At 32.5% G+C, this 22,997-nt stretch overlaps 3 protein-coding genes across 5 annotated transcripts; all 3 read left to right on the top strand.

Annotated features, from left to right (window-relative positions):
- Positions 1-1,178: 1,178 nt before the first annotated feature.
- On the top strand, positions 1,179-5,521 carry LOC7479519 (E3 ubiquitin-protein ligase SINAT2). Of its 2 annotated transcripts, none has more exons than XM_002308321.4 (4): positions 1,179-1,347; positions 2,682-2,980; positions 3,825-4,211; positions 4,789-5,521. In XM_002308321.4, exons 2-4 carry the CDS (start codon positions 2,765-2,767, stop codon positions 5,107-5,109), a joined length of 924 nt encoding a protein of 307 aa, XP_002308357.1. In that variant the 5' UTR covers positions 1,179-1,347; positions 2,682-2,764; the 3' UTR covers positions 5,110-5,521. The 2 variants fall into 2 exon arrangements, with proteins under 2 accessions (XP_002308357.1, XP_024460200.1); XM_024604432.2 differs by lacking the exon at positions 1,179-1,347 and adding an exon at positions 2,062-2,525.
- An 874-nt stretch (positions 5,522-6,395) lies between these two features.
- Positions 6,396-9,598, top strand: LOC7455635 (probable protein kinase At2g41970). The gene is made up of 8 exons (XM_024602433.2): positions 6,396-6,698; positions 7,083-7,211; positions 7,442-7,698; positions 7,785-7,911; positions 7,989-8,262; positions 8,608-8,740; positions 8,826-8,912; positions 9,142-9,598. Exons 2-8 carry the CDS (start codon positions 7,118-7,120, stop codon positions 9,265-9,267), a joined length of 1,098 nt encoding a protein of 365 aa, XP_024458201.1. The 5' UTR covers positions 6,396-6,698; positions 7,083-7,117; the 3' UTR covers positions 9,268-9,598.
- Positions 9,599-19,624: 10,026 nt separating this feature from the next.
- LOC7455636 (protein trichome birefringence) lies at positions 19,625-22,997 on the top strand. 2 transcript variants are annotated; one of them, XM_052453967.1, is made up of 6 exons: positions 19,625-20,495; positions 20,532-20,838; positions 21,193-21,385; positions 21,489-21,682; positions 21,771-21,929; positions 22,240-22,997. In XM_052453967.1, the coding sequence occupies exons 1-6, from the start codon at positions 19,832-19,834 to the stop codon at positions 22,595-22,597; spliced, it is 1,875 nt and encodes a 624-aa protein (XP_052309927.1). In that variant the 5' UTR covers positions 19,625-19,831; the 3' UTR covers positions 22,598-22,997. The 2 variants fall into 2 exon arrangements, with proteins under 2 accessions (XP_052309927.1, XP_024460201.2); XM_024604433.2 differs by having other exon boundaries at positions 19,626-20,838.

The following is a 22,997-nucleotide window of genomic DNA, read 5'->3' as shown; positions in this document are numbered from 1 at the left end:
TAATTTTTTATATTTTTTTGATCTACTAATAAAAAAATAAAATTTAAAAATAAAGAATTATTATTTTAATATATTTAAAAAAATATTATAAAAAGTAAACATAAATAGTTATAAAAGAAGAAAGTTGGAATACATTCGAGAGTACAGAATCAGGCTGTTCCTCCTGTCGAGAGTAAACGTCAACTCCAACTGATCATAAAAAAGGTAAAGGGATCATTAAAAATTTCAAACCTTGCGTGCGCGTATAGTCGTTGGTCCACCACCACTGACTTTTACCATAGGATTAATAATGATGAAAAAAAAACTTGACTTCAAATCAGTCCCCAAGCTTTTAGTTTCCAGCAAATCAGTCTCTACCTTTACTTTTAGTCACATTTATTATCATATCAATAGTCGATATCGTCGTCGTTATCTAGTGGCTTCAAGTTGGGTAGCGGCTTCGAGTTGGGATAGTTGCAAGTCCATAGCTATTAAGAGTTGGAATAGTCGATATCGTCGTCGTCGTCGTCGTCATCTAGTGGCTTCGAGTTGGGATAGTTACAAGTCCATAGTTATTAAGAGTTGGACTAGACTCGTGTTCAAGTTCATATAAATATATTTGAAGGTCAACTAAGTTATAAAATGCGTGAGATTGTTTGAAAATATTTAAAAATCAAGTAATTTGAGAACTTAAGAATTAATTTGATATATAAGTGAATTTATTATAAATGAAAATAATTTAATGATGCTATTATATTATTCAAACAAATTTAGAGCACAATGGTTAATTGAATAAATTTAAAGAACACAAGGACTAATTGATAAAATAAAAAACGTAAGGATAGATTTAGGGTTTCTCCTTGAAAATATAATCCTTTCCAAAGAGAACTTGAAATATAATATATAACTGTATTATTAAAAATGTGAATAAATAGATTATATTGTATTAATTTTTATTATTTTATAGAAACAAATTGACGGGGAATTCAAACATGTTAAACCGAGCAAAGGTTCCAGTGTTCGCAAGATTTTGAAGATTAGTGTCTGATCTGTTAGTAGCTGTATAATTTGGGGACTGATCTATAGTTACCCAAAAAACAAAACCAATATATATATATAGAGAGAGAGAGAGAGAGAGAGAGAGAGAGAGAGAGAGAGACTTGTATAATTATTATTTCTTAACTAGATCAATTATTTTTATTTTTATTTTTATCTAGAGAAAGAACAATAGCTCAATTATTTTCAAAACTCACTAAAAACAAGAAAATATGGTGAAGTCACCAATATAAATAGAGAAAACCGAGACCATTTATGCTTTACACCGATGCGAACAAGGCTCCTCCTTTTCTCCTCGTTTTCCAAATCCGGGTAATCCGGAGTCCTCGTGTGTCAATTTTTTTTGTTTAAATTTATTTACTTTTTTGCTTTCTGTCTCCAATTCATGGTCTCAATGTTTTGTCTGAATTTGATTACATATGTAAAGACACAACAAAAAGCTTAGAAATTCTCAACTGGGTATCTCTTGTTATATTTGATGTGTTTTTGCTTTTGCGATTTGTCTTTGGGTTATTTGTTGGAAACCTGAAATGGGGTTTGCTTGTTTGTTTTCATTGTTGCTTGTGTTTGATTGGGTTGCTTTGATGGTTTTTAAGCCAAATGGGAAGATTAGATTTTTTTGGGTTGATATTTGGATTGAATATGTATGTTTAATATGGAAAGCGGGTTTCTTTCCTTTTCATATTTTTATTTCATCTCATGGTTCCTTTGAGGATAATAATATTAAAGGTAATTCCTGGCAGAACCTGATTTGAGTTTTGTTAAAAGGGATTGATTAATTTTGAATTGGGTTTTATTTTTATTTGTTATTTCCGTCTCTTGTTTCGATTCCTTGCTCGCTGGTGTGTATAAAATGGGCATTTTTAGGCAGAATTCAGGTTTATACTTGATTGAGAATTAGAAATGAGGCTCATTTCTCACGCCCTTTTCTCTGGTCAATTTTTAATTGCTTTGATGGATACAAGTGTGGGTGGGTGGGTGTTGGGTGTTTGGGTGGGTGGGAGGGGGGGCGTCTTGCGAAACGATGATTATTATTATTTTCTCATTTTCACGTATATTACTTAAAATGGAGATTCATTCACATTGATGATTGTGGAGGAATTGGTGTAGATGCATTCTATTTTGGGCAATTTATTGAGTTTCGCCCTTCCCTTTTCTTCTGGCTGCCAAAGATGCCTTATGGTTGGCAAGCCACTTCCTAATAGCATAGCGGGGCAACAAGTTTGAAAGGTGTTCTATGTCTTATTTGTGCTTTTATATAATTTTTATTTTGCGACAAGAAAGGTCTCTTGCTTTCTCTAATCATGTGTGATTTTGAAGGGGCGGGGTGAAAATAAAATGATGTGTTAAGCTGAAATCTATCGTAACATACTTCAATAAGACAGTCATGAATTCACACACACTGAGTTTAGTTCATGGCCAGTGGCCTCTGCATACAAAAGGCAACTGCAGATTCCCTGAAAACCCCAAATCCACCAAAATTCCTTCCAGTATGTTTACAGTTTAAAACTTATAACACAACAACTTCTTTCTATTAAAGTGTTATGTTCAGTTGCTGCACTGGATGTCAGTCGAATCTAGACAATTTGCATTTGGTATATTGTGCATAAGATATAGCTTCCCTATTAATGAGTTTTTTTTTACAGGCCAATGGAGTGTGAATCCTTTTGAGAGGCGATAGTGGTGCTATTTTTAGTTATTGGAAAATATTATCAAGTTTGGAATAGCAATGGCTCCTGGAGGAAGTGCTTTTAAAGAAGTTCTTGAATTTCATTCCACAGTTGCGGATTGTGACGTTGCAAATTCAAAATCAGAAAATAACATTACACCAACAAAAGGTACTGTTGTTCTGGGTGGAAAGCATGGGGTTTATTCAAACAATGGTGTGCACGAGCTCCTTGAGTGTCCTGTCTGTACAAATTTAATGTACCCTCCAATTCACCAGGTTTGTTCTTAATTATCATGGATTGTTCTCCTTTAGTCTGGTTTCTTCCTTGAAGCAACATGCAAACTCCCCCTCTCTCTTTTAAGTAGAATTTTGTTTCTGACCAATCACATACCACTTGAGACTTCTTCCCAAAAATATAATTAAAGCAGAGCAACTCAGGATCTCAATAGTTGAAATTAATATCACCTTGTCAAGGTTATAATGAAGGAAACTGCCTATGATATCTCATACAGTTAAGAGAGATTAATTGTAGCTTGCCATACTAAGGTATTTATCACGTCAATGACTGGCAAGTACTCATTTTAGTGAACCTGGAGATGTGGAGTACTTCTAGGGGAATTGCTTAAATTGGAAGTTAATCAATTCTGCTATCCTGTTTATGGATTATTTAATGAAGTAAAGTGTATTCAATAAAGTTACTGATTGGTAGATATGGTCACGATTAGCTTAATAAAATATATTATTAGCACAGGTTGTAAAATACTATAATGCCTGTGGTAGGGGCATAGAAAAGGAATTGAGAACAGAGTTTGAATTCATTAGGGGGAAAGGGTGGCATTATTGATGCCAGATGTAGACTTATGTATGGAGCTTAACAAATTACTCTCTTGCATTTGGTTCATTGAATATTTAGGACAGAAATGCCTCATGAGTAGTTTACTATATAACTTGCTGCTGCTTTACATGGTCAATTAGGTTTGGAGATTCAGTTTATTGTTTCAAATCTGTAACTTAAAAGTCTTTTCCCTCTTTCATATTTTTTTTATCTTCTCAAATTGCTAAATATTGTAATTAATTTTCTTAACCCCCCCTCCTTGTGGGCTGGACTTGGTTGTTACAGTGCCCAAATGGACACACTTTATGTTCGAACTGCAAGCTTAGAGTACATAACTGTTGCCCTACTTGCCGCTATGATCTTGGAAATATACGCTGTTTGGCTTTGGAGAAAGTTGCAGAATCATTGGAGCTGCCCTGCAAATTCCAGAGCTTAGGATGCCTTGATATTTTCCCATACTACAGCAAGCTCAAGCATGAGCAACACTGTCGATTCCGTCCATATAGCTGTCCTTATGCTGGGTCTGAGTGCTCTGTAACCGGTGACATCCCTGCTCTTGTTTCCCATCTCAAGGATGATCACAAGGTTGACATGCATGATGGGTGTACCTTTAATCATCGTTATGTTAAGTCAAATCCACATGAAGTTGAAAATGCCACATGGATGCTTACAGTAAGTTCCTCGTATGATGTATGATAAAGTTGGATTGTTCAACTCATTCTTTTTGGGGTTTTTCTTGTGTATGTGTGTGCGTCCGTGCATGCATGGATGCAGTCTGCTAGACTTATTTTTATGTGTAAGATGTTGCCATACTTTTTAATTTTCCCTTCTTTTTTGAGTGTTTTCTTCTCGGGGTTGGGATTTGATGTTGACTCGATCTTTATTAGAAAAATGCCTTGCAGGAAAGTGAAAAGCAATATTTGAAACAGATTTTGACGTAATTCATGCATGCTTCCTGCTGGGCTGTTTTGGAATATTTGTCAACTCTTTCTTATGGTTCTTGTTTTTTTAGCTCCTGCTGTTAGAATTATGGTGCTGTGGATGCTATTAGAAATGTAAATGCACTGGTGTACATGCTGCTTTGATGTCCATTTGACATAGTTGCATCACAACCTTTTGTTACAATAAATTTTTCTTAGAAAGGTGTTTTTGGAATCTCATTAATCATGCTTTATTTACTAGTTAGTTGTTACTTGTGTTGCTGGGCAGTGTTGATCACTTTTCATCTGAATTGCGTGATCCTCTGCAGGTTTTTAACTGTTTTGGAAGACAGTTCTGCTTACATTTTGAGGCTTTCCAGCTGGGCATGGCACCTGTCTATATGGCCTTCTTAAGGTTTATGGGTGATGATAACGAAGCTAAGAAATTCAGTTACAGCTTAGAAGTTGGTGGGAATGGTCGAAAACTGGTATGGCAAGGAATTCCCAGGAGCATCCGTGACAGTCACAGGAAAGTCCGTGACAGCCAGGATGGGCTTATTATTCAAAGGAATTTGGCTCTCTACTTCTCTGGTGGGGATAGGCAAGAGCTGAAATTGAGGGTTACTGGTCGTGTATGGAAAGAAGAATGAGATGGAAAGTTGATGCTAAGGCTATTGTACAGTTAACTAAATTCACGAGGATGCTAGGGTTTCTCAATGTGCCAAAGATGTAGCTTTAGTTATTCTGATTGGGGTTTTTCAGTTGTCTTGGTGTTTATGATTGAGACTGGTCTTTGGCATCTATTTGATCAGCTCACTGTTCTATGGAACAGATTCCTGTTGACAGTGTAAGAACTGGATATTCGGTGTTAAACCGGTGGCTGAGGGATCTGGGCAGCACATGCATGTGCAGTTAACACATTCTGGATATCACCGAACCTACTGTAATCTGTTTTGTTATGTTATTGTACCACATGCCCACATTAAGACAAGAAGAGGGAAAGATCAACTCTGTCTCCTTGTATCTCTTACAGATATCAATTGATGATACTTTATTTGGAAACCTGCAAGGTTGACCACCACCTATCTTCTTTGTCCTTAGCATTCATATCCTTTCAGGTGTCCCTCCAGTAAAATGAAGAGTGGAGGTCAATTCGACATCACTGTCTGAAGGGAACAATAAAATCAGCTTATGACAGTATTTGGTTTCTAGAAAATTAGTAGTATGAATAAAAATATTAGCAAGTTATATAGCATGAAAAAAAAAATAACAATCCCCTCGCTTACCAAAGCAAATATCTGGGTCAAACCCAACTCAATTCTTATCCTTACCCGTTATTTATTTTGGCTAAACCCAAATTAATGATTTGACCAGTTAATTTCAGACAAATTATCAACCCAACTCAAGAAGTTGATTCAATAGCTTGTACAATCTAGCTCGAACTAGGTTTCATTTTAAACCGATTTAGAAATTAATCTAGTTAAATTCAAGTTAATTCGAGAAACTGTGAACCAGGTATAATAATTATGGTTCATCACCGAGCTGTTCAAGGGCTGAAAGAATTGATAAGATAATGGTTGAATGTATTGATAAACAAAATGTCAAATGCAAAAGAAAACGGGGTTGAAGAACAATTATCTCATGCAGCTAGAAAGAAAAAGAGAACACACATGCTATCTTTTCTGCTCCAATTCGTTTGAAGCAGGATTTGGTTGTGCAATCATGTTCCAAAAAAGAGAGAGAGAGAGAGAGGTCAAATGCAGTCAAATCATTGACCTTTGACCTTAACCAAGGGCATCCACCATGCAAACCATGAAGTCTAACCGTGGCCCACTAATGTGAGGTCACCCATGAAGACGGTGATCATCATATATATAATATATCGATGATCAGGTGAAGATGGACCGTAAGATTAGCATAAGATAAAACTAAGAAAGAAAGAGGACATGGGACATGCAGATGAATGCAAAACGTGAAGGCAAGTCCGTAGGATGGAGTAGGTTAGTTATAGCGGTTAAACTCTTTTCTAAACCGAATTTCCCGCGCCACAAAAAGGACCTGGGTGCCTCTCTGTCCCAAAAACAGAGAGCCATTGCAGAACAACATCAGCAACCATCTCCTTTCTCTCTTTAGTTTCCACAATTTTTCTCTATCCTCAGCTCTCTCTCTCTTTGTCTCTACCAGTCTGTCTATCAATTTCTACTCCTTTTTGACAGGGTCATTTATCACAGGATTTAGGGTATGTTCATTTTTATTGATGGTTGACCGATCAATGATGACCATTTAATGCTGTTCTTTTGAGTTTCTTTTCTTTCTTTTCCTTTTTCTTTTGTTTTGAGATTAATTAGATTCTGAGGTTTTAACATTGAGAAACATGTACATCAACAATTTAATCATGAATTAAACTTTGACAACATCATTGGTGTTCCCCAATGTGCATAAATTGATATGATTTGATGGAATCAAGAATTTCAACAGGTGTTATTTATTTGAAAGATATATCTAGTTTCAATCCCAGATAGTTTTTGGGTTTTTGATTCGATAAAAAGTACCTTCGTTCGTTTTTGTTGTGTTGATAACATATTTCTATATGGTTTGTTTTTTTTTTTTCCTGGGATTGCAGGATATTGTTTGTATTAGATTTATCCAAGAATTCATATGTTCTGTTGTGGAGATAAAGAGGAGGAACCCCATGGCCCGCCTGCTAATCAATACACAGCCCCGCCTAGAGGAGGGAATCCATATGGTGGTGGTAATTCATTCTATTCCTAGTTTCCAATCTTGGATTTTAATTTTCTCGTGTTCTTGGCCTCCATTGTTGACATAATTTCATGCCATTTTGGCAATTTCTCCTGTCCGATGAATGATGATAATTTTAAGGGAAATAGAATAGCAGCCAAGAAGAATAAACATTTAATGTTTTCTGGTGAATGACCTGGGTTTCTTAAGTTTCTGATGTGATAATTCCTACTGTGTTTATAGGCAGCGGGAGAGGAGAGCCGAGAAGCGCCAATCCGGCCAGAAATGGAGCTCCACAGAAGGTATTACCTATTGAAATTCCAGCAATACCATTGGATGAGTTAAATAGGATGACAGGAAACTTTGGTACAAAGGCTTTGATCGGAGAAGGTTCTTATGGCCGAGTTTTCTATGCCAAGTTAAGTGATGGCATGCGTGCTGCAATTAAGAAGCTAGACACCAGCAGCTCACAGGAACCAGATTCTGATTTTGCAGCACAGGTTAGTTATTGGGAGCGTTCCTTTTGGTAAATTCTATTTTTTGGTCACAAAGTTTTGATTCGATGTTTGAATATGGGGTCATACAGCTGTCTGTAGTTTCAAGACTCAAGCATGAACACTTTGTGGAGTTGACGGGGTATTGTTTGGACGCAAACAACCGAATCTTGGTTTATCAGTTTGCTGTAATGGGTTCTTTACATGATGTACTACATGGTAAATCCAGTTATGATGTTTCTTAGTTTCATTTGTGTCTTGGAATTTGTTCATATTTAGTTAATTTTATACTGCAGGGAGGAAAGGTGTACAAGGGGCTGAACCAGGTCCAGTTCTGAACTGGAACCAGAGAGTTAAAATTGCATATGGGGCAGCAAAAGGCCTCGAGTATCTGCACGAAAAGGTTCAGCCTCCTATAGTTCATCGCGATGTCAGATCAAGCAATGTCCTACTCTTTGACGACTTCATGTCCAGAATTGCCGATTTTAACTTGTCAAATGCCCATTCTGACACTGCTGCTCGACTGCATTCAACCAGGGTCTTGGGAACATTTGGCTACCATGCTCCAGAGTAAGCCTCATATCTTCTCTAATACTAGCCTGTTGTCTGAAATTGCAGTCTTGGCTTACTCTAATCGTCGACATTCATTCTCTCATCTATTAAGAAAGCATTGAGTATCTAAATGTAGTAAAGTGAAGTATATATTCTGTGTCCTAAACCAAAATGGAGCAGCTTTTCCTGCATACCTTTCGCCTTAGAGATGCTAAGAACATGCGTGAACTTTTTTAGCCTTCCTAGCAGCTAGTAGTAACTCTTAATTATGCAATAACATTTCTGCCATCTTCCTTATTGTCTTGCATTACAAATTCTAAGATTTTATTGCATTCTCTTTTCTAATCCATGGTTTGTTTTCAGGTACGCCATGACTGGACAGATAACTCAGAAAAGTGATGTTTACAGTTTTGGAGTTGTTCTTCTAGAGTTGTTGACAGGAAGAAAGCCAGTAGACCATACAATGCCTAAAGGGCAACAGAGTCTTGTTACTTGGGTATGTTTCAGTTTATACTTGGGCCTCCCTTTCCTCTGCAATTCTCCATTTGTGCGTTTACCCAGAAGAGATGTAATTGCTGCAGGCAACACCAAGATTGAGTGAGGATAAAGTGAAGCAATGTGTGGATCCGAAGCTAAACAATGATTACCCTCCAAAGGCAGTTGCCAAGGTGCTTTACTATTATCCCTTGTTTTTCCTCAACACAAATTATCAAGCATTCGGTTAGTCTCTGCTATTGATTCTGATGGAAAGGAAATAGCTTCAAGTACATGTTGGGATTAGGCAATTTGAAGTTTTGGTGAATGCTTGAAAGCACTTGTTTTTTTCCCCCTGTATCTTGTCCTCATTTTCCCCCTGTATCTTGTCCTCATTTCTGTGTTTTTCAATTGGTATATCAGTTAGCAGCAGTTGCAGCACTTTGTGTTCAATATGAAGCAGACTTTAGGCCAAACATGACTATTGTTGTGAAGGCTCTTCAGCCACTTCTCAACTCAAAACCAGCAGGGCCAGACGCTCATGCATGAGTCACAACTTGATCTAAAATCAGCATCAGCAGGACCAGACTTATGTAATATGTAAACTTTCCCTCAGTCCTTCCAAAATGGCTTTGATATAGACATTGTCAACGTGAAATAACATTGTTAGTACTTTTCAAGGGTTCTATTTTTCGTTTTACTTTGACAAACAAGGAAGGGAGATTTCCATCATGTATCAGTATGTTGCTGTAGTGTTCAACTATTTGTTATTGGTTCCCACATTGTGGAATATCTTGGGAATAACATCTTTTTATTGGAAGGATATAAAAGTGTCACATAAACCTTTTTTTTTATATTATGGATAAAATTTTTGATGTGACATTATTATTTCTAAGAGTTAAATTATGTTAAAGAGAGCCTATTCTATCAACTCGAGATCTCTGTCAATTGTATATTTACATGTGGATTGAGAGATGCAAGTGAAAGGATTCAAATCAAGAATATTCTTTCTTTTTAATTGATTCTTTACCACTTGATTATTATTAGATAAGCTAAAACTTTGAATAGATCATTTGGTCTAGAGGCAAAAGCCTATATTTTTCTTTTTTTTGTGCAGCTTGTTGTGTACTACTACTATATCAAGTCCCACCTTCTTAAGGAGGTAAAAATGAAAGAGAAAAAAAAAGATAAAACTTCGGGAATCCCTGTGAACTTACAGCCACTTGGCCAAAGCGATGCTAGTTTATCTTGAGTTGTGACTCCGTATAATATATTACAAGTAAATTTGATTAGCGTTACTTTTTTAAAATTAAAAAAATTATTAAGAACATATGTAACTCCCGAATAAAATTCTTGTATTTTGATTACATAAACAAAAAAAGGGACAAACAATTAAATAAATAATAACTTGGGAAATTTGTGTAAAAAAAAATTTTGTAAAAAAAAAATTTGTGAATTTTCAAATATATTGCTAGAAATTTTGGGACTGTTACAATATAAATATATTTTTTTGACAGTATCATTAAATCGAATGATCTTGAAATCTGTTAACCAGGTTTCTTGCCTAGCTCGAGTTTTGAATTAAACCGTGTGTAAGTTGATCCAAAATGAATCATTCAGTTTAATGGGTCCAGAGACAATTTGAATGACCGGTAAAAACATGACATAACTTTTTAAAAAAATTTAACACAACAATTTTTTTTTAATATTGAGAAGATGTGAGGGAAGATTGATCTTAGTCACCTTGCGACCTGAGTCAAAGACTCCAATGAGTTTAATAACTTTATTATTTTTATAAATTATTTTTATTTAATTTTATGATAAAATTAGATGCTTAAAAAATCGAGTACCAACCCTTAAAATATGTTTATTTGAGATCGTGATAACCTTATATAAAGTAGAAAAAAATAAACCATGGATTTCATTTCCCAACTAATCCAATATTGAAGAAGAGTGAAATAAAAAAAAACAATTAGAAAAATTAAAGGACAAAAAACTAAAAAAAAAACATATCAGGTTTGATGGGTAAACCCGTGAATCAAGTAATCCGGGTCAACACGTCAAACCCGCAAATCAGATAATAGACTCTATTGGGATTAATAACTTGTTTATATATATATAAACTATTGTTTATTTAAATATATGATCGCAAAATCGAGCGTCAAACCAATATTGAGATTTTTTTAAATTATGATAACCTCATAGAAAGCAAAACAAAAAAAAAAAGCTAAATGAAGGCCAATTACTTTTATTTTGTTAAGAAAAAGGCAGAATCAAGATAGATGGGACCAATATGAAAAACATGGAGAAACTAAATAACCATTTTGAATTTGACAAAGAAATTAACTTTGGTCCTCTTAGCTTGTAACAAACCCATTTTCCACCCCTTTATTTTTTTTAAAATTCACTTTTTATCCAAAACTTCATTTCTTTTATTTTTCGATCCTTTGTTTGAAGTAAAAGAGAGAAAGTCATTGAATTTTAGTGGTAGAGAAAGAAAATATTGGTTGAGAACGATTCCAATCACTAAAATAGTCGATCTTACAGGTTTCATTTGATAAGAAGAGTTACATTAAGATGTTCTTTCACTTTAAATTGCTTGAAAAAGCAAATTTGGCATCGGGTAGTTTTTGGGTTTTGGGTTATTTTTTTGTTTTTGAACCTTTTTATTTTGTTATTTGAAGGCATACATGGATTTATTTAGGTTTATAATGTGTTTTTTAGCTGTTTTTGGGTTAAAAAAATGACTTAAAATGGATTTTTTTTGGAGTAAAACACCTCCGCCTTAACTTTCTCGTGACCTTTAGTTACTAGAATCTAGGTGAAGCAAGCGACGCATTATCTGCTATTTGTATTATAAAAAAAAAATCATGACAGTGTTGCACCATAAAAGAGAAAAAAAATTTTAGCAGGCCTAGATGCATAAGTTACCCTAGGCATGTGTGTTGATCTATTTTTTTTTTTCATTTTCTATATTATTTTTTCTCTAGTTTGATCCTTCACAATTAGGTCATTATTGGTTTTTTTTACTGAATTTTTTTCAATTTCATCTTTTAATATTTTATTGATTTTTAATTGGTTAACATAATTTGTTTGTTTTATATTTATATATTTATCGCAATCTCAAACAAACGTCCTGATGTTTAGTTAGTTCTTGATTTTTGCAAGCATTTATAATTTTGTCATATAATTAGATAAACATTATAAAAAGCATGTTGAACTCGATTGAGTCCATGGTCTGGGTCACGGGTTTGGATAGTTAACTTTAATTGATTAGGAATCAGACTTCATAATTTTTTTCAATTTGTTTTCTGTGGAGTTATCAAAGTTTTAACCAAATGTCCCAACATTGAATCGGTGCTTAATTTTACGGGCACCTATTTCTTTTTTATAATATGATTACATAAAAAATTGTCTAACAAAAAATTAAAAACCCAATAAAATCCACGATTCGATTCGCGGGTTTGACGGGTTAAGACGTGAAACCTAGATCGATCCAATTGTTCATACTCTTAATATATATATTTTTAAAATATATGTCATCTTGAAATTTATATTTAAACCGAGACCACTTTACTTCTAGTCATCTGGCTTATTTTTGAACTCACCAACTTAACTGTGTCATGTCGGGATAACTCTAAAAAGATTTCATTTGAAACACGAGCTAAGTAAGGAGATAGGTAAAGAGATTTCAGTACTGATCCATTGGCCATCAAAAAACATTTCATGACCTGGATAGCTTTTTTTAGTGCAAAAAAAAAATTAAAAAATATATATTAAAAATTGTTATATAAATATAATGGAAAATTAATGATACACACCAAGTAATTAGTAATATTTTATTAGTTATTTTTATGAATTTACTTTGAAATATATATATATATACACAGAGAGGAAAGACTAAGAAGATGTGAGGACATATCCATTGAAATCATATCAAAAGAAAATTTAGTTAACCGTACAAAATAACTTTTAAAAAAAAAATATCCCATCCATTAAACAAAGAAATAAATAAAAAATAGTGAATATGAGTTTGGAACCAAACACTAAGCACGCACCGCCGAATATTTTACTGATTTGGATATTCCGATGTCGTTTCCTCGTTTTGAAAGCTGTAATCCGCAAATCGGGCTGTTAGATGACGTTGAGAGATGCTCCTAATACATTGTGTTGATGCCTTCTTATACAAATTATGAGATCAAGATGAAAAGAAAAGGCAGCTTCCTCACTAGGTATGTTTATTTTAATATTTGATTAAGTAATTCTCTGACGATCTGCAACTTTAATAATAAGGTCTAAATGATATTAGTATTTAATATTGGTCGTGTGATTAATATGCATAAGTTAGTACTTAATATTCTTTTGCATTAATGTCAATAATAATAATAATAATAAATGATCCTTAGCTTTCTAGTATTTTGAGTTGATCGCTTTCTATTATTATTATTATTTGAAAAAAAAAATCTTACTTAATACCCTCCCTGTTTTTAATGTATTGTTTACATTGCATTGATTTTTTTATTTAAATTTTAATTAATACCCTCTCTCTAATATTTTTTATTAACCTTTTTTAAATATTTGTTATTGATTTTAATTATTTATATTTTTATAATATTTCCAAGAGATTATTTTATTTTATCTTTTATATTTGATATAAATAGAATTTATTTGCATGATGTATTTATAAAAATAAAAATGATTTATTCTTGATAAGAAAAAAATAACCTTTAATATAAAAACACATAAATTTAAAACAGAATTTGGGGTGAGAATGATTTTTTTTATATATAGAAAAAAATTATTTTCCCTTTAAATACTTAATTAGCTTTAATAATTCTTTCACATTTAAGCGAGATATATATATAATTTATTTTCTTAAGTGTATATAATGTTTTTCAATTAAAAAATTATGATATAGTAAAATGTATATGTAATATTGACATATTTTTTACTATGTTAGAAATTAAATTTAATCGTACCCGCATCATATGTCAAATAATCATTTCAACTCAATAGCTTAAGCTGTTAGGTAAGGTCTCAAGATATAATTTATATTATTCTCTGATATATTCCCTCAAGTGAAAGTTATTTAGACTTAAAACTTGTATAGGTTCACACTATCTTGTGCTTAATTTTTATGAAATAAATAAGAAAGATGAGATTCAAACTCGTCACCGCTTGACATCAAACTGTTAGGTAACATCTCAAGATATGATTTATATTATTTTTTAATATCATAAACATGTTTACGGAAATAACATATTTGCATTTCTAAATTAAAATGTTGTGGATATTTTAATACTGGTTTGATTTAAACTTGAAAGGGCCATGTTCCTGAAAACGTTAAAAGAAAGAAAGAAAGAAAGAAAGGGAAATGTATGGGCACCTTAGCACCCGGCCCGATTATGCTGATGCATGCTCGTGACATTGTTCTCCACTACCAAGGAAGAACACAGGACTAAGAAACGTCGAACTCTTCAATAAAGAAAATTAAAGGAGATCAGCAACTATTTTAAGCACCGACAGCTTAGTAGGCCCCTCTTTATATATATATATATATATATATATATATATATATATAAAAAAAAAAAGAGGATGACGCGTTTAAATGAATGCTGATGCATACAAGTCCAGCCAAGTCCACGCTAATATGTACGGATCTTCTCTCCATCTTATAAATTAATACATTCATTAAGTTGTTAATATATTCAAATTTGGTAGACTCCCCTTGTTGATCTTATACTTGATAGATTAATATTATAGCCTAGTCCGGTAAGTATATATATATAAAGTAATGGTCACTATTCAGCCGTGTTGTTTTTATATTTTAAAAGTGTGTTTGAAAAAGTTTGAAATTTTTTATTTTTTTACTTTAAATTAATATTTATTTTGGTATTTCTAGATCATTTTCATGCACTGACGTAAAAAATAATTCTTAAAAAATAAAAATAAAAACATTATTTTAATACATTTCTGAGTGAAAAACACTTTGAAAAACAATCGCAACCATACTCTTAAACACACTTTCATCAATTGTGTTTCAAAATGAGTTTTTAAATTTTTTTAATTTTTTTGTTTAAAATTAATTTTGTATATTTTTATATCAATTTAATAGGTTGATGTTAAAAATAATTTTAAAAAATAAAAAAATATTATTTTAATATATTTTTCAATAAAAATACATTTTAAAAAACAATAAAAACATTCTCGAATACCTTTATTTTAAAGCAAAAACACCTAGAGGAAGGAAAAACTCGAAAATGAAATCGTTTTCAATTTTAATAGACTTCTCCTCTTCAACTACTCCATTCTTGTAAGCATTAAATTGAAGAGTAGCTGCATCATGTGATGTTTATTCAACCACTAGTTTCAATCTTCTTAATTATATGTTGGTTGATTTATGGATATTTGTATTCCAATCCCTTCCGTTCAAACTAATTGGGTTGAAGACCCATTCCGAGTAAAGAAAGATCTTTTGCGAAAAAAATAAGGACAATTCTATTAAATTAATTTAAATGGAAAGAAATATTAAATTAATTATATATTTTTTTAATAATCTTAATATAAAGATATCAAGACACGGTTTTTTTCTTTTTTAAAAAAAAAACTCATGCACTGTCGTACTGAAAACAGCTAAGCATGTCTATCCATATAAACTGTTGCCACGAGCATATCTAACTGGAGATCGCGTTAACAAGAATTCGCATCAGTTTTCAACAGAGATTCCTTTTCAATCATTCCAAGCTTTTTTTTCCTTCTTCTTTCTTTTGGCCTTGAGGGAACGTTTGGGAACGCGGCTACAACTGTATTTCCAAAAAAATTTAATTTTTTTTATTAAAATTTAATATGGTTTGTACGTTTTGAATTGTTTTGATGTGCTGATATCAAAAATAATTTTTTAAAAATAAAAAAACATCAATGACATACATTTTGACACGAAAAGTTATTTGAAAAGCACCTACAACCACACTGCTAAACACGCTCTTAGAATACTACTAGATGGCTAGAAGATAAAGAAATGGAAATGCCAGTATATCTACCTTATTTGTTTTTGTATTTTAAAAATATAATAATTTAATTATTTTTAATAATTTTTAGATTATTTTGATATGCTGATGTCAAATTTTTTTTTAAAAATAAAAAATATTATTTTAATATATTTCCGAATAAAAACACTTTAAAAAGCAATCACAACTACACTTTTAAACCCCTATAACAAATCTGATGAGCTTACAATGACCATGATGGTTAAAACCATCTATAATCCATGCTTTTTAAATGTTCTATCACCCTTCCTGTTATAAGGGATAAAAAATAAATATTTTCCGAGGCAATACCGTTAGGAAATTGTTTGAAATATATTGTAATGATATTTGAGATAAAATTAAAAATAGAGTAATTTAGGGTTAAGAGAGTGTTAAAGCAGAGTTCAAATTAAAGGTGGATTACACCCAATCCCTTCTTTACAACGTTTTCTTCTTCTCTTAGATGCTCCCTTCTCTCTCTCTCTCTCTCTCATCTATTAGTTTGGTGCTTTATTCTCTCCTTCTTTTTCTAGCAAATATGGTGATTTGAAGGGGAAAAAATGTGGCGAAGAAATAACCATGCAGAGAAAAAAAATATTTAGTGTTTTTTTCTTGGAAAATTACAAAAATGCCATTATCATCACCAATCCACCCAAATCCCCAGCATTATTTTCAAATCACCACGTGTACAAATCCAAAAGCCTACACGTAATTTTCGAATGGCCATTTCTACGATGTCAAATCACAATATGTACAAACCTAAAATCTCACTTATAATTTTTAAATTGCCGTTTTTATAGTGAAAGAGCATTTCCTTTTAGTTTTTTTTTTGTGTAATTTTATTGAATCTACTTAAAATAATTATACACAGTTTCACATAAAATATATATAAAAAAAGAAATGAATTTATTCATTCTTAGATAAAAAAAAAATATCCTTAGATGTTGGCCGATCAATGAATTTACTTCATAACCTACCAACTTGAGGAAATACAATAGTAAATATATTTTTTTGATATAAAAACAAAAAAGATGAAATTTCTATTCCTTCTTCTTCTTTTTTTCTTTTTTTTTCCTTTCTTAAATCTATTTTTTTTATTTATATGGGTGTCCGGAACAGCTTGTATGCAACTCGATTAATTCCACGGGCTCTGAAGTTAACGACCATGTAAGCTTTCAATGACCATCATATTAACAACCACAAGATTCGAACCTGAAATTACAGGAAAAACAAATCCTTTAATTCTAAAATCTTACCACTAGATGATTTAAATCACTCTTTATCATGTAACTTAATGTAAGAAATAGTTTCAGATTTCATAGCAACTATTCAAAACGACACATATGGCATGACTAGAAACAGGGTACGCTACATAGCAGCAGTACCAAAACGACAATGACATGAGATACATCTAGTGGCGGTGCGCGCTGGCTCCAGCACAATTATAGTTACAGTTGGATTCTCCGCTTGGTGGGTCCATCCAATCACATAACGCCACAGCCACACAGCCGCTCACCGACGACTCCCTAGTAAAATTATCGAGTTGGCACTGCTTAAATATTGACCGTTGATTTTGAATCTCACGTACGGACTTTTGGGTACTTCAGAAAAAGGACACAGGTCGCATACGGTCCCACACGGAAAAGTGTTTCTAATGTGAAGGGGTAAGAAAGGGAGATAAAACTGAATGATGTGAAGTGGAATTACAAGGGTATCCCTAATTCAGGAGGTGGGATTCATATCTGCCACTCCCCTGTTATTGATAAGCTGCTCCTAAATTCCTAGGAGATTTAAAATTTTTCTTGCTAGGTTATTTTTTTTTTATGTAAATCATGTTTTTAAAAATTTTATTTTTTTAAATAATTTTTTTATATTTTTAAATCATTTTAATGTGTTGATATCAAAAAATAATTTTTTAAAAATAAAAAAACTTCATTTTAATATAATTTTAAGCAAAAATTATTTTAAATTACCACCACTACCACAATTCCAAATAGACACTTAGAGTGTGTTTGGCAGTGTGGTAGCGATTGCTTTTCAAATAGCTTTTCGTGCCGAAATACATGCCAATAATATTTTTTTATTTTTAAAAATTATTTTTGACATCAGCACATCAAAACGATCCAAAAAGTACAAACCGCACTCAATTTTAGCAAAAAACAAATTTCAAAATTTGATGAAACGCAATTACAAACGCAATACCAAACGGTCTCTTACTAGTTCGGTGAAACTTAAAAAAAAACATTTGGTATAAATATTTTTTTTATAATATTTACAGATTAAATTATTTTTTAACAACTAAAAAAAGAAATTTTTTTCTAGAGGGTCAAATTTAAATTTTAATAGTTGTAAGTCTAAAATTCTAAATTGTTAAAGGAAGAATAAGGGATTTTTTATTATTTTTTCCGGAAGCCCGGCTCTGCCAATCTCCTTTAGCTGCGCCCCTAATTACGAATTTGGATTGATGGTATTTTAGATTGAAAAACCAAATTTAAAGATTATTTAGTTTTTATAAATCCAGGGAATTATGGAAGTATGAGATATTGTCGGCATGGAAATGCGATAAACAATAAATGCACCTAATTTAATATACAAAAACGGTTAAAATGATTTGGAAAGAAATATGCAGTATCCCCAGCCCATTAATAATTTTTTTTTTGGACATGTTTGTTTTTTGAAAAATAATTTTTGAAAAATAATTTTTAAATTTTTTTTATATTTATTTGTCATTAAAAAAATTGGTCAATGGAAAACACTTTCCAGTCAAAGAAAAATTTAGCTTGGTTTCCAGGAAAGTGTTTTTCTGGAAAATTTGACGGAACACTTTCCGGAAGTTGTGAAAAATTTAGAAATGTCATATTATTTACTGATTATATTAAATTTGGTCCTCAAACTTTTAATTGTTAAATATATTTTGTTTTAAATATTTATTTTTCAATTTCATCTCTTAAAATTTAATTTTTATATTAACTTTGATTCTCATTTTTATAATTTTTATTTTCTTTTCCCTTATTATTTTTTTATTAAAATTTTTTATCTATCAAATTTGATCCTTATTCTTTTGATTGTTACTTATTTTATTTAAAATAATTTATGAAATGTTAATTATTATTATTTTAATTTCTTCATATATTTTTTTTAATTTTTAGATTTGATCTTTATTATTTTGATTATTATTTATTTTATTTGAGATAATTTATGAAATGTTTTTTTCAATTTCATTCTCATTCAACTTTTTAATTTGTAAGATTTGTTACTTATTATTTTAATAAACTTGAGAAAAATAAAATATTAATAAGTTATTTTCCAACTCACTTTTCATGATATAACCAAACACTTGAAAATGTTTTCTAACTTATTTTTCATTACACTACCAAACATCAGAAAATAATTCACTTTTCCGGAATTCACTTTAAAAAAAAAACTACTTTTCCAGCAAACAAACCAGGCTTTAGATAATTGCGAAATGTTTTAATGAAGTATATATATATATATATATCATTACCATATTTTTCAAATACTATTTAATAAGCATGACATCTTTACCCTGTCATAAAAAAATAAAAATTAATAGTATAGATGTGTTTGTAATTATAATAAAGTAGTGGTAACGGTTCAAAATATTTTTAAATATTAAAATAAAATATTTTTAATTATTTAAAAATTATTTTTGATATTAACACATCAAAATAAACATATATATATATATATATATATATAAATTTATTTTATAAAAAAAAATAAAAATAAATTGTGAGTATTATTCCTCAAAACAATGTCTATCACAGTAAAAAATCTTTCCTTTCCTTTTCTTAACTACATAGTTTTTGACGAATGACAACTATCGTCTCTTCCTCGTCCACCCATAGTAAAACAAACTTCATCTCTCTAGACGCTGTCGTATAGAAGACTGTCTCTCCACTACTCTCTCCCTCTCTCTTTCTAAGACACCATCAACTTTCACTTTAGGCTTCTAACACCACACAACTCTCTCTTTCTCACTCTTAAACAACAGTACCATTTCCTCCTCCCTCCCTCTCTTTTTTCAGAGATAGAAACCAGAGAAGAAGGTAAAGTGTTCAGTTTCCATGGCTGACACAACAGCCAGCAAACACCTCTCTTCCATCAGTGGAGGTAACATCATTACAGATATGAAGAACCTATCTTCTCTCCTTAAAACAAGGAGAACTGTGACTTTCGCTTATGGCTTCATGTTTGCTTTTGTTGCTTTCACTATCTTCTTGGCATTCAGTCCTTCTCCAAACTCATCCTCTCCCTGGTTTACTAATATTTTTAGTACCAGCACTAGTACTGCTTCTTCTGATTCTCATAGATCTCAATTTTCTTCGATTTTCTCTTACTTCTTGCCCAACAACACATCAGCAGCCACCTCACAAGAGCAAGGCCGTGGTTTCTCTTCAATGCCATCACAAAACACTACTAGATCTAATGACACCTTATCACCGAATTCTAGAACAGAAGTTAAAGACCCAATAAGTGTAAAAAACCTCACTCAAAGCACAGTTTTGCAACCAAATCGGACCTCTAATTCTTCAGTTGTCATTAAAGAGCCAGCCTTTGCAAATAATCAAACTCAAACTGCAGTGAATTCTGATAAAGGTCAAGTTTTAAAGCCAAATCAAACCACAGTTGCTAACCCAACTACAATCCAGGTAGCAGCAAATCAAAGTGAAAACACACCCACGAAGTCAGGTTCTTTGGTAAAGGAAGGTTCTGGAAATCAAGATAAAGGTGATGCAGGTAAGACTGTGTCATCAAATTTTACAGGTGATGCCGGTAAGACCGTATCATCAAATTTTACTGCTTCACTTGTGAAGAAACAAAGTAATGCGACAAAACAGAGCAATGAAACTAATTCAGGGAAGGAAGTGAAGCAGGGATTTGATAATCGGGTGCAGAATTTGGCAAATTGCGATTTTTTTGATGGAGAATGGGTCAAAGATGATTCGTATCCGCTTTACAAACCCGGGTCTTGTTCATTGATTGATGAGCAGTTTAATTGTATAATTAATGGTAGGCCTGATAAAGACTACCAGAAATATAAATGGAAGCCTAAAGGATGCACTTTACCAAGGTATTTAGTTTCTTTTTTAAGTTTTTCTGCTATTTTTTATGGGGAAACTTTTCTGTTGGGGCGGGGCTTTGGTTCGTAGAAAATCACACCAATTTATCAATTTATATTTTGGATTTCATGCTTGTTTTGAGATTAGTGAGGATTTGGACCTACAATTATAAGCGATCCAATTATTTTTGGCCTGTCAGTTGTCTTCTGCTACCTGATTTAGAAAGTTTCTTCTCCTGTTCATTGGATGCATCAATCAACTTCGTGTTGTGGTGTATGATTCGTACAACACTTCAATTGAAAAGGGTCAATCAAATAAATTTATTTTTAATTCCAAGGTTTGTTAATCTGAATTGTTTTGCTCAGGTTGAATCCTCGTCATATGTTGGATATGTTGAGAGGAAAGCGACTTGTTTTCGTTGGCGATTCCCTGAACAGGAATATGTGGGAGTCTCTGGTTTGTATTCTAAAAGGATCAGTGAAAGATCAAAGCAAGGTTTTTGAAGTGAATGGAAGACATCATTTTCGAGGGGAAGCTTCATACTCATTTTTATTCAAAGTAGGTTATCAATTCCATCTGCTCTATCTTTGTAACTGAATTTCTTGTATTTTCGATTTGTTTTCTCCTAACTTTGTGAAATCTGTCGTTGCATGATTGGCAGGATTATAACTGCACAATTGATTTCTTTGTATCGCCTTTCTTAGTTCAAGAATGGGAAATGCACGAAAAAGATGGATCGATGAAGGAGACACTTAGGCTTGATTTAGTTGGGAGGTCTTCCAGTCAATATAAAAGTGCAGATATTATTGTCTTCAATACTGGACACTGGTGGACTCATGACAAAACTTCCAAAGGGTGAGTTCATAATTTACCTCTACGGTTCTATTGTTTTTCGGTTTCTCTGTTTTCTGGAGGAAACTAAACCACCTGCTGGTTTTTGCAGGAAAGATTATTACCAAGAAGGGAATCATGTGTATAATGAGTTGAATGTTCTAGAGGCCTTTCGAAAAGCTTTGACAACATGGGCCAGATGGGTTGATGCAAATGTAGATCCAATGAAATCTCTGGTCTTCTTCAGAGGATATTCTGCTTCCCATTTCAGGTGAAGTGCTATCAATTAATATTTTAATTGTTAATGATAGATTTCCTTGTATTCTTCTCCCATATCATTTGATTTGATTCCACTTTTGACTTTCGAGGGAGTAATGGTAAAGTAATATTTGTTTTCACGCTCAAGATCTTGTTAGTTTCATGGCCTCAAGACATTAAAATAAGAAACTATAGATTGATCTTGGAATTCTCAGATAGGAATGGTGCTGATTGCCGTTCTCTTGATATTTTTGTTTAAATTTCAGCACCATTGTAGCTCTGGAGCAGGTAATTTAATATTTGTTGCTTCTGTCTTTATGCAGCGGTGGACAGTGGAATTCTGGTGGGCAATGTGACAGTGAGGCTGAACCCATAAAAAACGTCACATACCTAAGGCAGTATCCACCGAAGATGCTGGTTCTTGAGAAAGTGTTGAGAAACATGAAAGCACATGTCACATACCTAAATGTTACACAAATGACTGATTATCGGAAGGATGGGCACCCTTCAGTCTATAGGAAGCAAAACCTGTCTCCGGAGGAAAGGAAATCACCGTTACATTTCCAAGACTGCAGCCATTGGTGTCTTCCCGGTGTGCCGGATGCGTGGAATGAGATTCTCTATGCTAATCTTCTAGTCAATGAAAAACAGAAGCAGCAAGCGCAGAAGAGGCATAGGTAAAGTAAGAAGAGGCCACACAAAGTTAGAGAGACTGCAGTTAAAATATGGAGTTGAAACTGCACGTACATGCATTATAGTTTTTCTTTTCTTTCAATTTTGGGTTATAGAAACAAAGAAACAACATGGGGAAAGATCCAAGAAACAGTGAGACATGTTTTCTCCAAAAACTATGAGAGAAACAAGGCAAGAGAGGAGTGAATGTGCTTATAGTAATATAAATCTATTTGTTTATATAAATGTGAGAGAAGAAAGAGGAGAGAAGAGATTGAAGGTGAAGTTTATAGGCGGGAATCTCTCCCCACTTGTTTCTTTAATTATTATTCTTCTGGCCTCAAATTAAGGCTCTGAGGATTGTAAATTTAAATTTATTTACCTTGAATAATACATTGTGTTGTAATTA

This window comes from Populus trichocarpa, chromosome 6 (genome assembly GCF_000002775.5).
Source record: "Populus trichocarpa isolate Nisqually-1 chromosome 6, P.trichocarpa_v4.1, whole genome shotgun sequence".
NCBI classification, from domain to species: domain Eukaryota; kingdom Viridiplantae; phylum Streptophyta; class Magnoliopsida; order Malpighiales; family Salicaceae; genus Populus; species Populus trichocarpa.
This window is presented reverse-complemented; position numbering and strand designations above follow the sequence as displayed.

Coding starts and splice junctions, on each gene's coding strand:
- LOC7455636 (XM_024604433.2), top strand. CDS start 19,832: ATGGCTGACACAACAGCCAGCAAACACCTCTCTTCCATCAGTGGAGGT. Junction 20,839..21,192: donor AAAGGATGCACTTTACCAAG/GTATTTAGTTTC, acceptor TGTTTTGCTCAG/GTTGAATCCTCGTCATATGT. Junction 21,683..21,770: donor CATGACAAAACTTCCAAAGG/GTGAGTTCATAA, acceptor TGGTTTTTGCAG/GAAAGATTATTACCAAGAAG.
- LOC7455635 (XM_024602433.2), top strand. CDS start 7,118: ATGTTCTGTTGTGGAGATAAAGAGGAGGAACCCCATGGCCCGCCTGCT. Junction 7,699..7,784: donor ATTCTGATTTTGCAGCACAG/GTTAGTTATTGG, acceptor GGGGTCATACAG/CTGTCTGTAGTTTCAAGACT. Junction 8,263..8,607: donor TTTGGCTACCATGCTCCAGA/GTAAGCCTCATA, acceptor GTTTGTTTTCAG/GTACGCCATGACTGGACAGA.
- LOC7479519 (XM_002308321.4), top strand. CDS start 2,765: ATGGCTCCTGGAGGAAGTGCTTTTAAAGAAGTTCTTGAATTTCATTCC. Junction 2,981..3,824: donor TGTACCCTCCAATTCACCAG/GTTTGTTCTTAA, acceptor TGGTTGTTACAG/TGCCCAAATGGACACACTTT. Junction 4,212..4,788: donor ATGCCACATGGATGCTTACA/GTAAGTTCCTCG, acceptor GATCCTCTGCAG/GTTTTTAACTGTTTTGGAAG.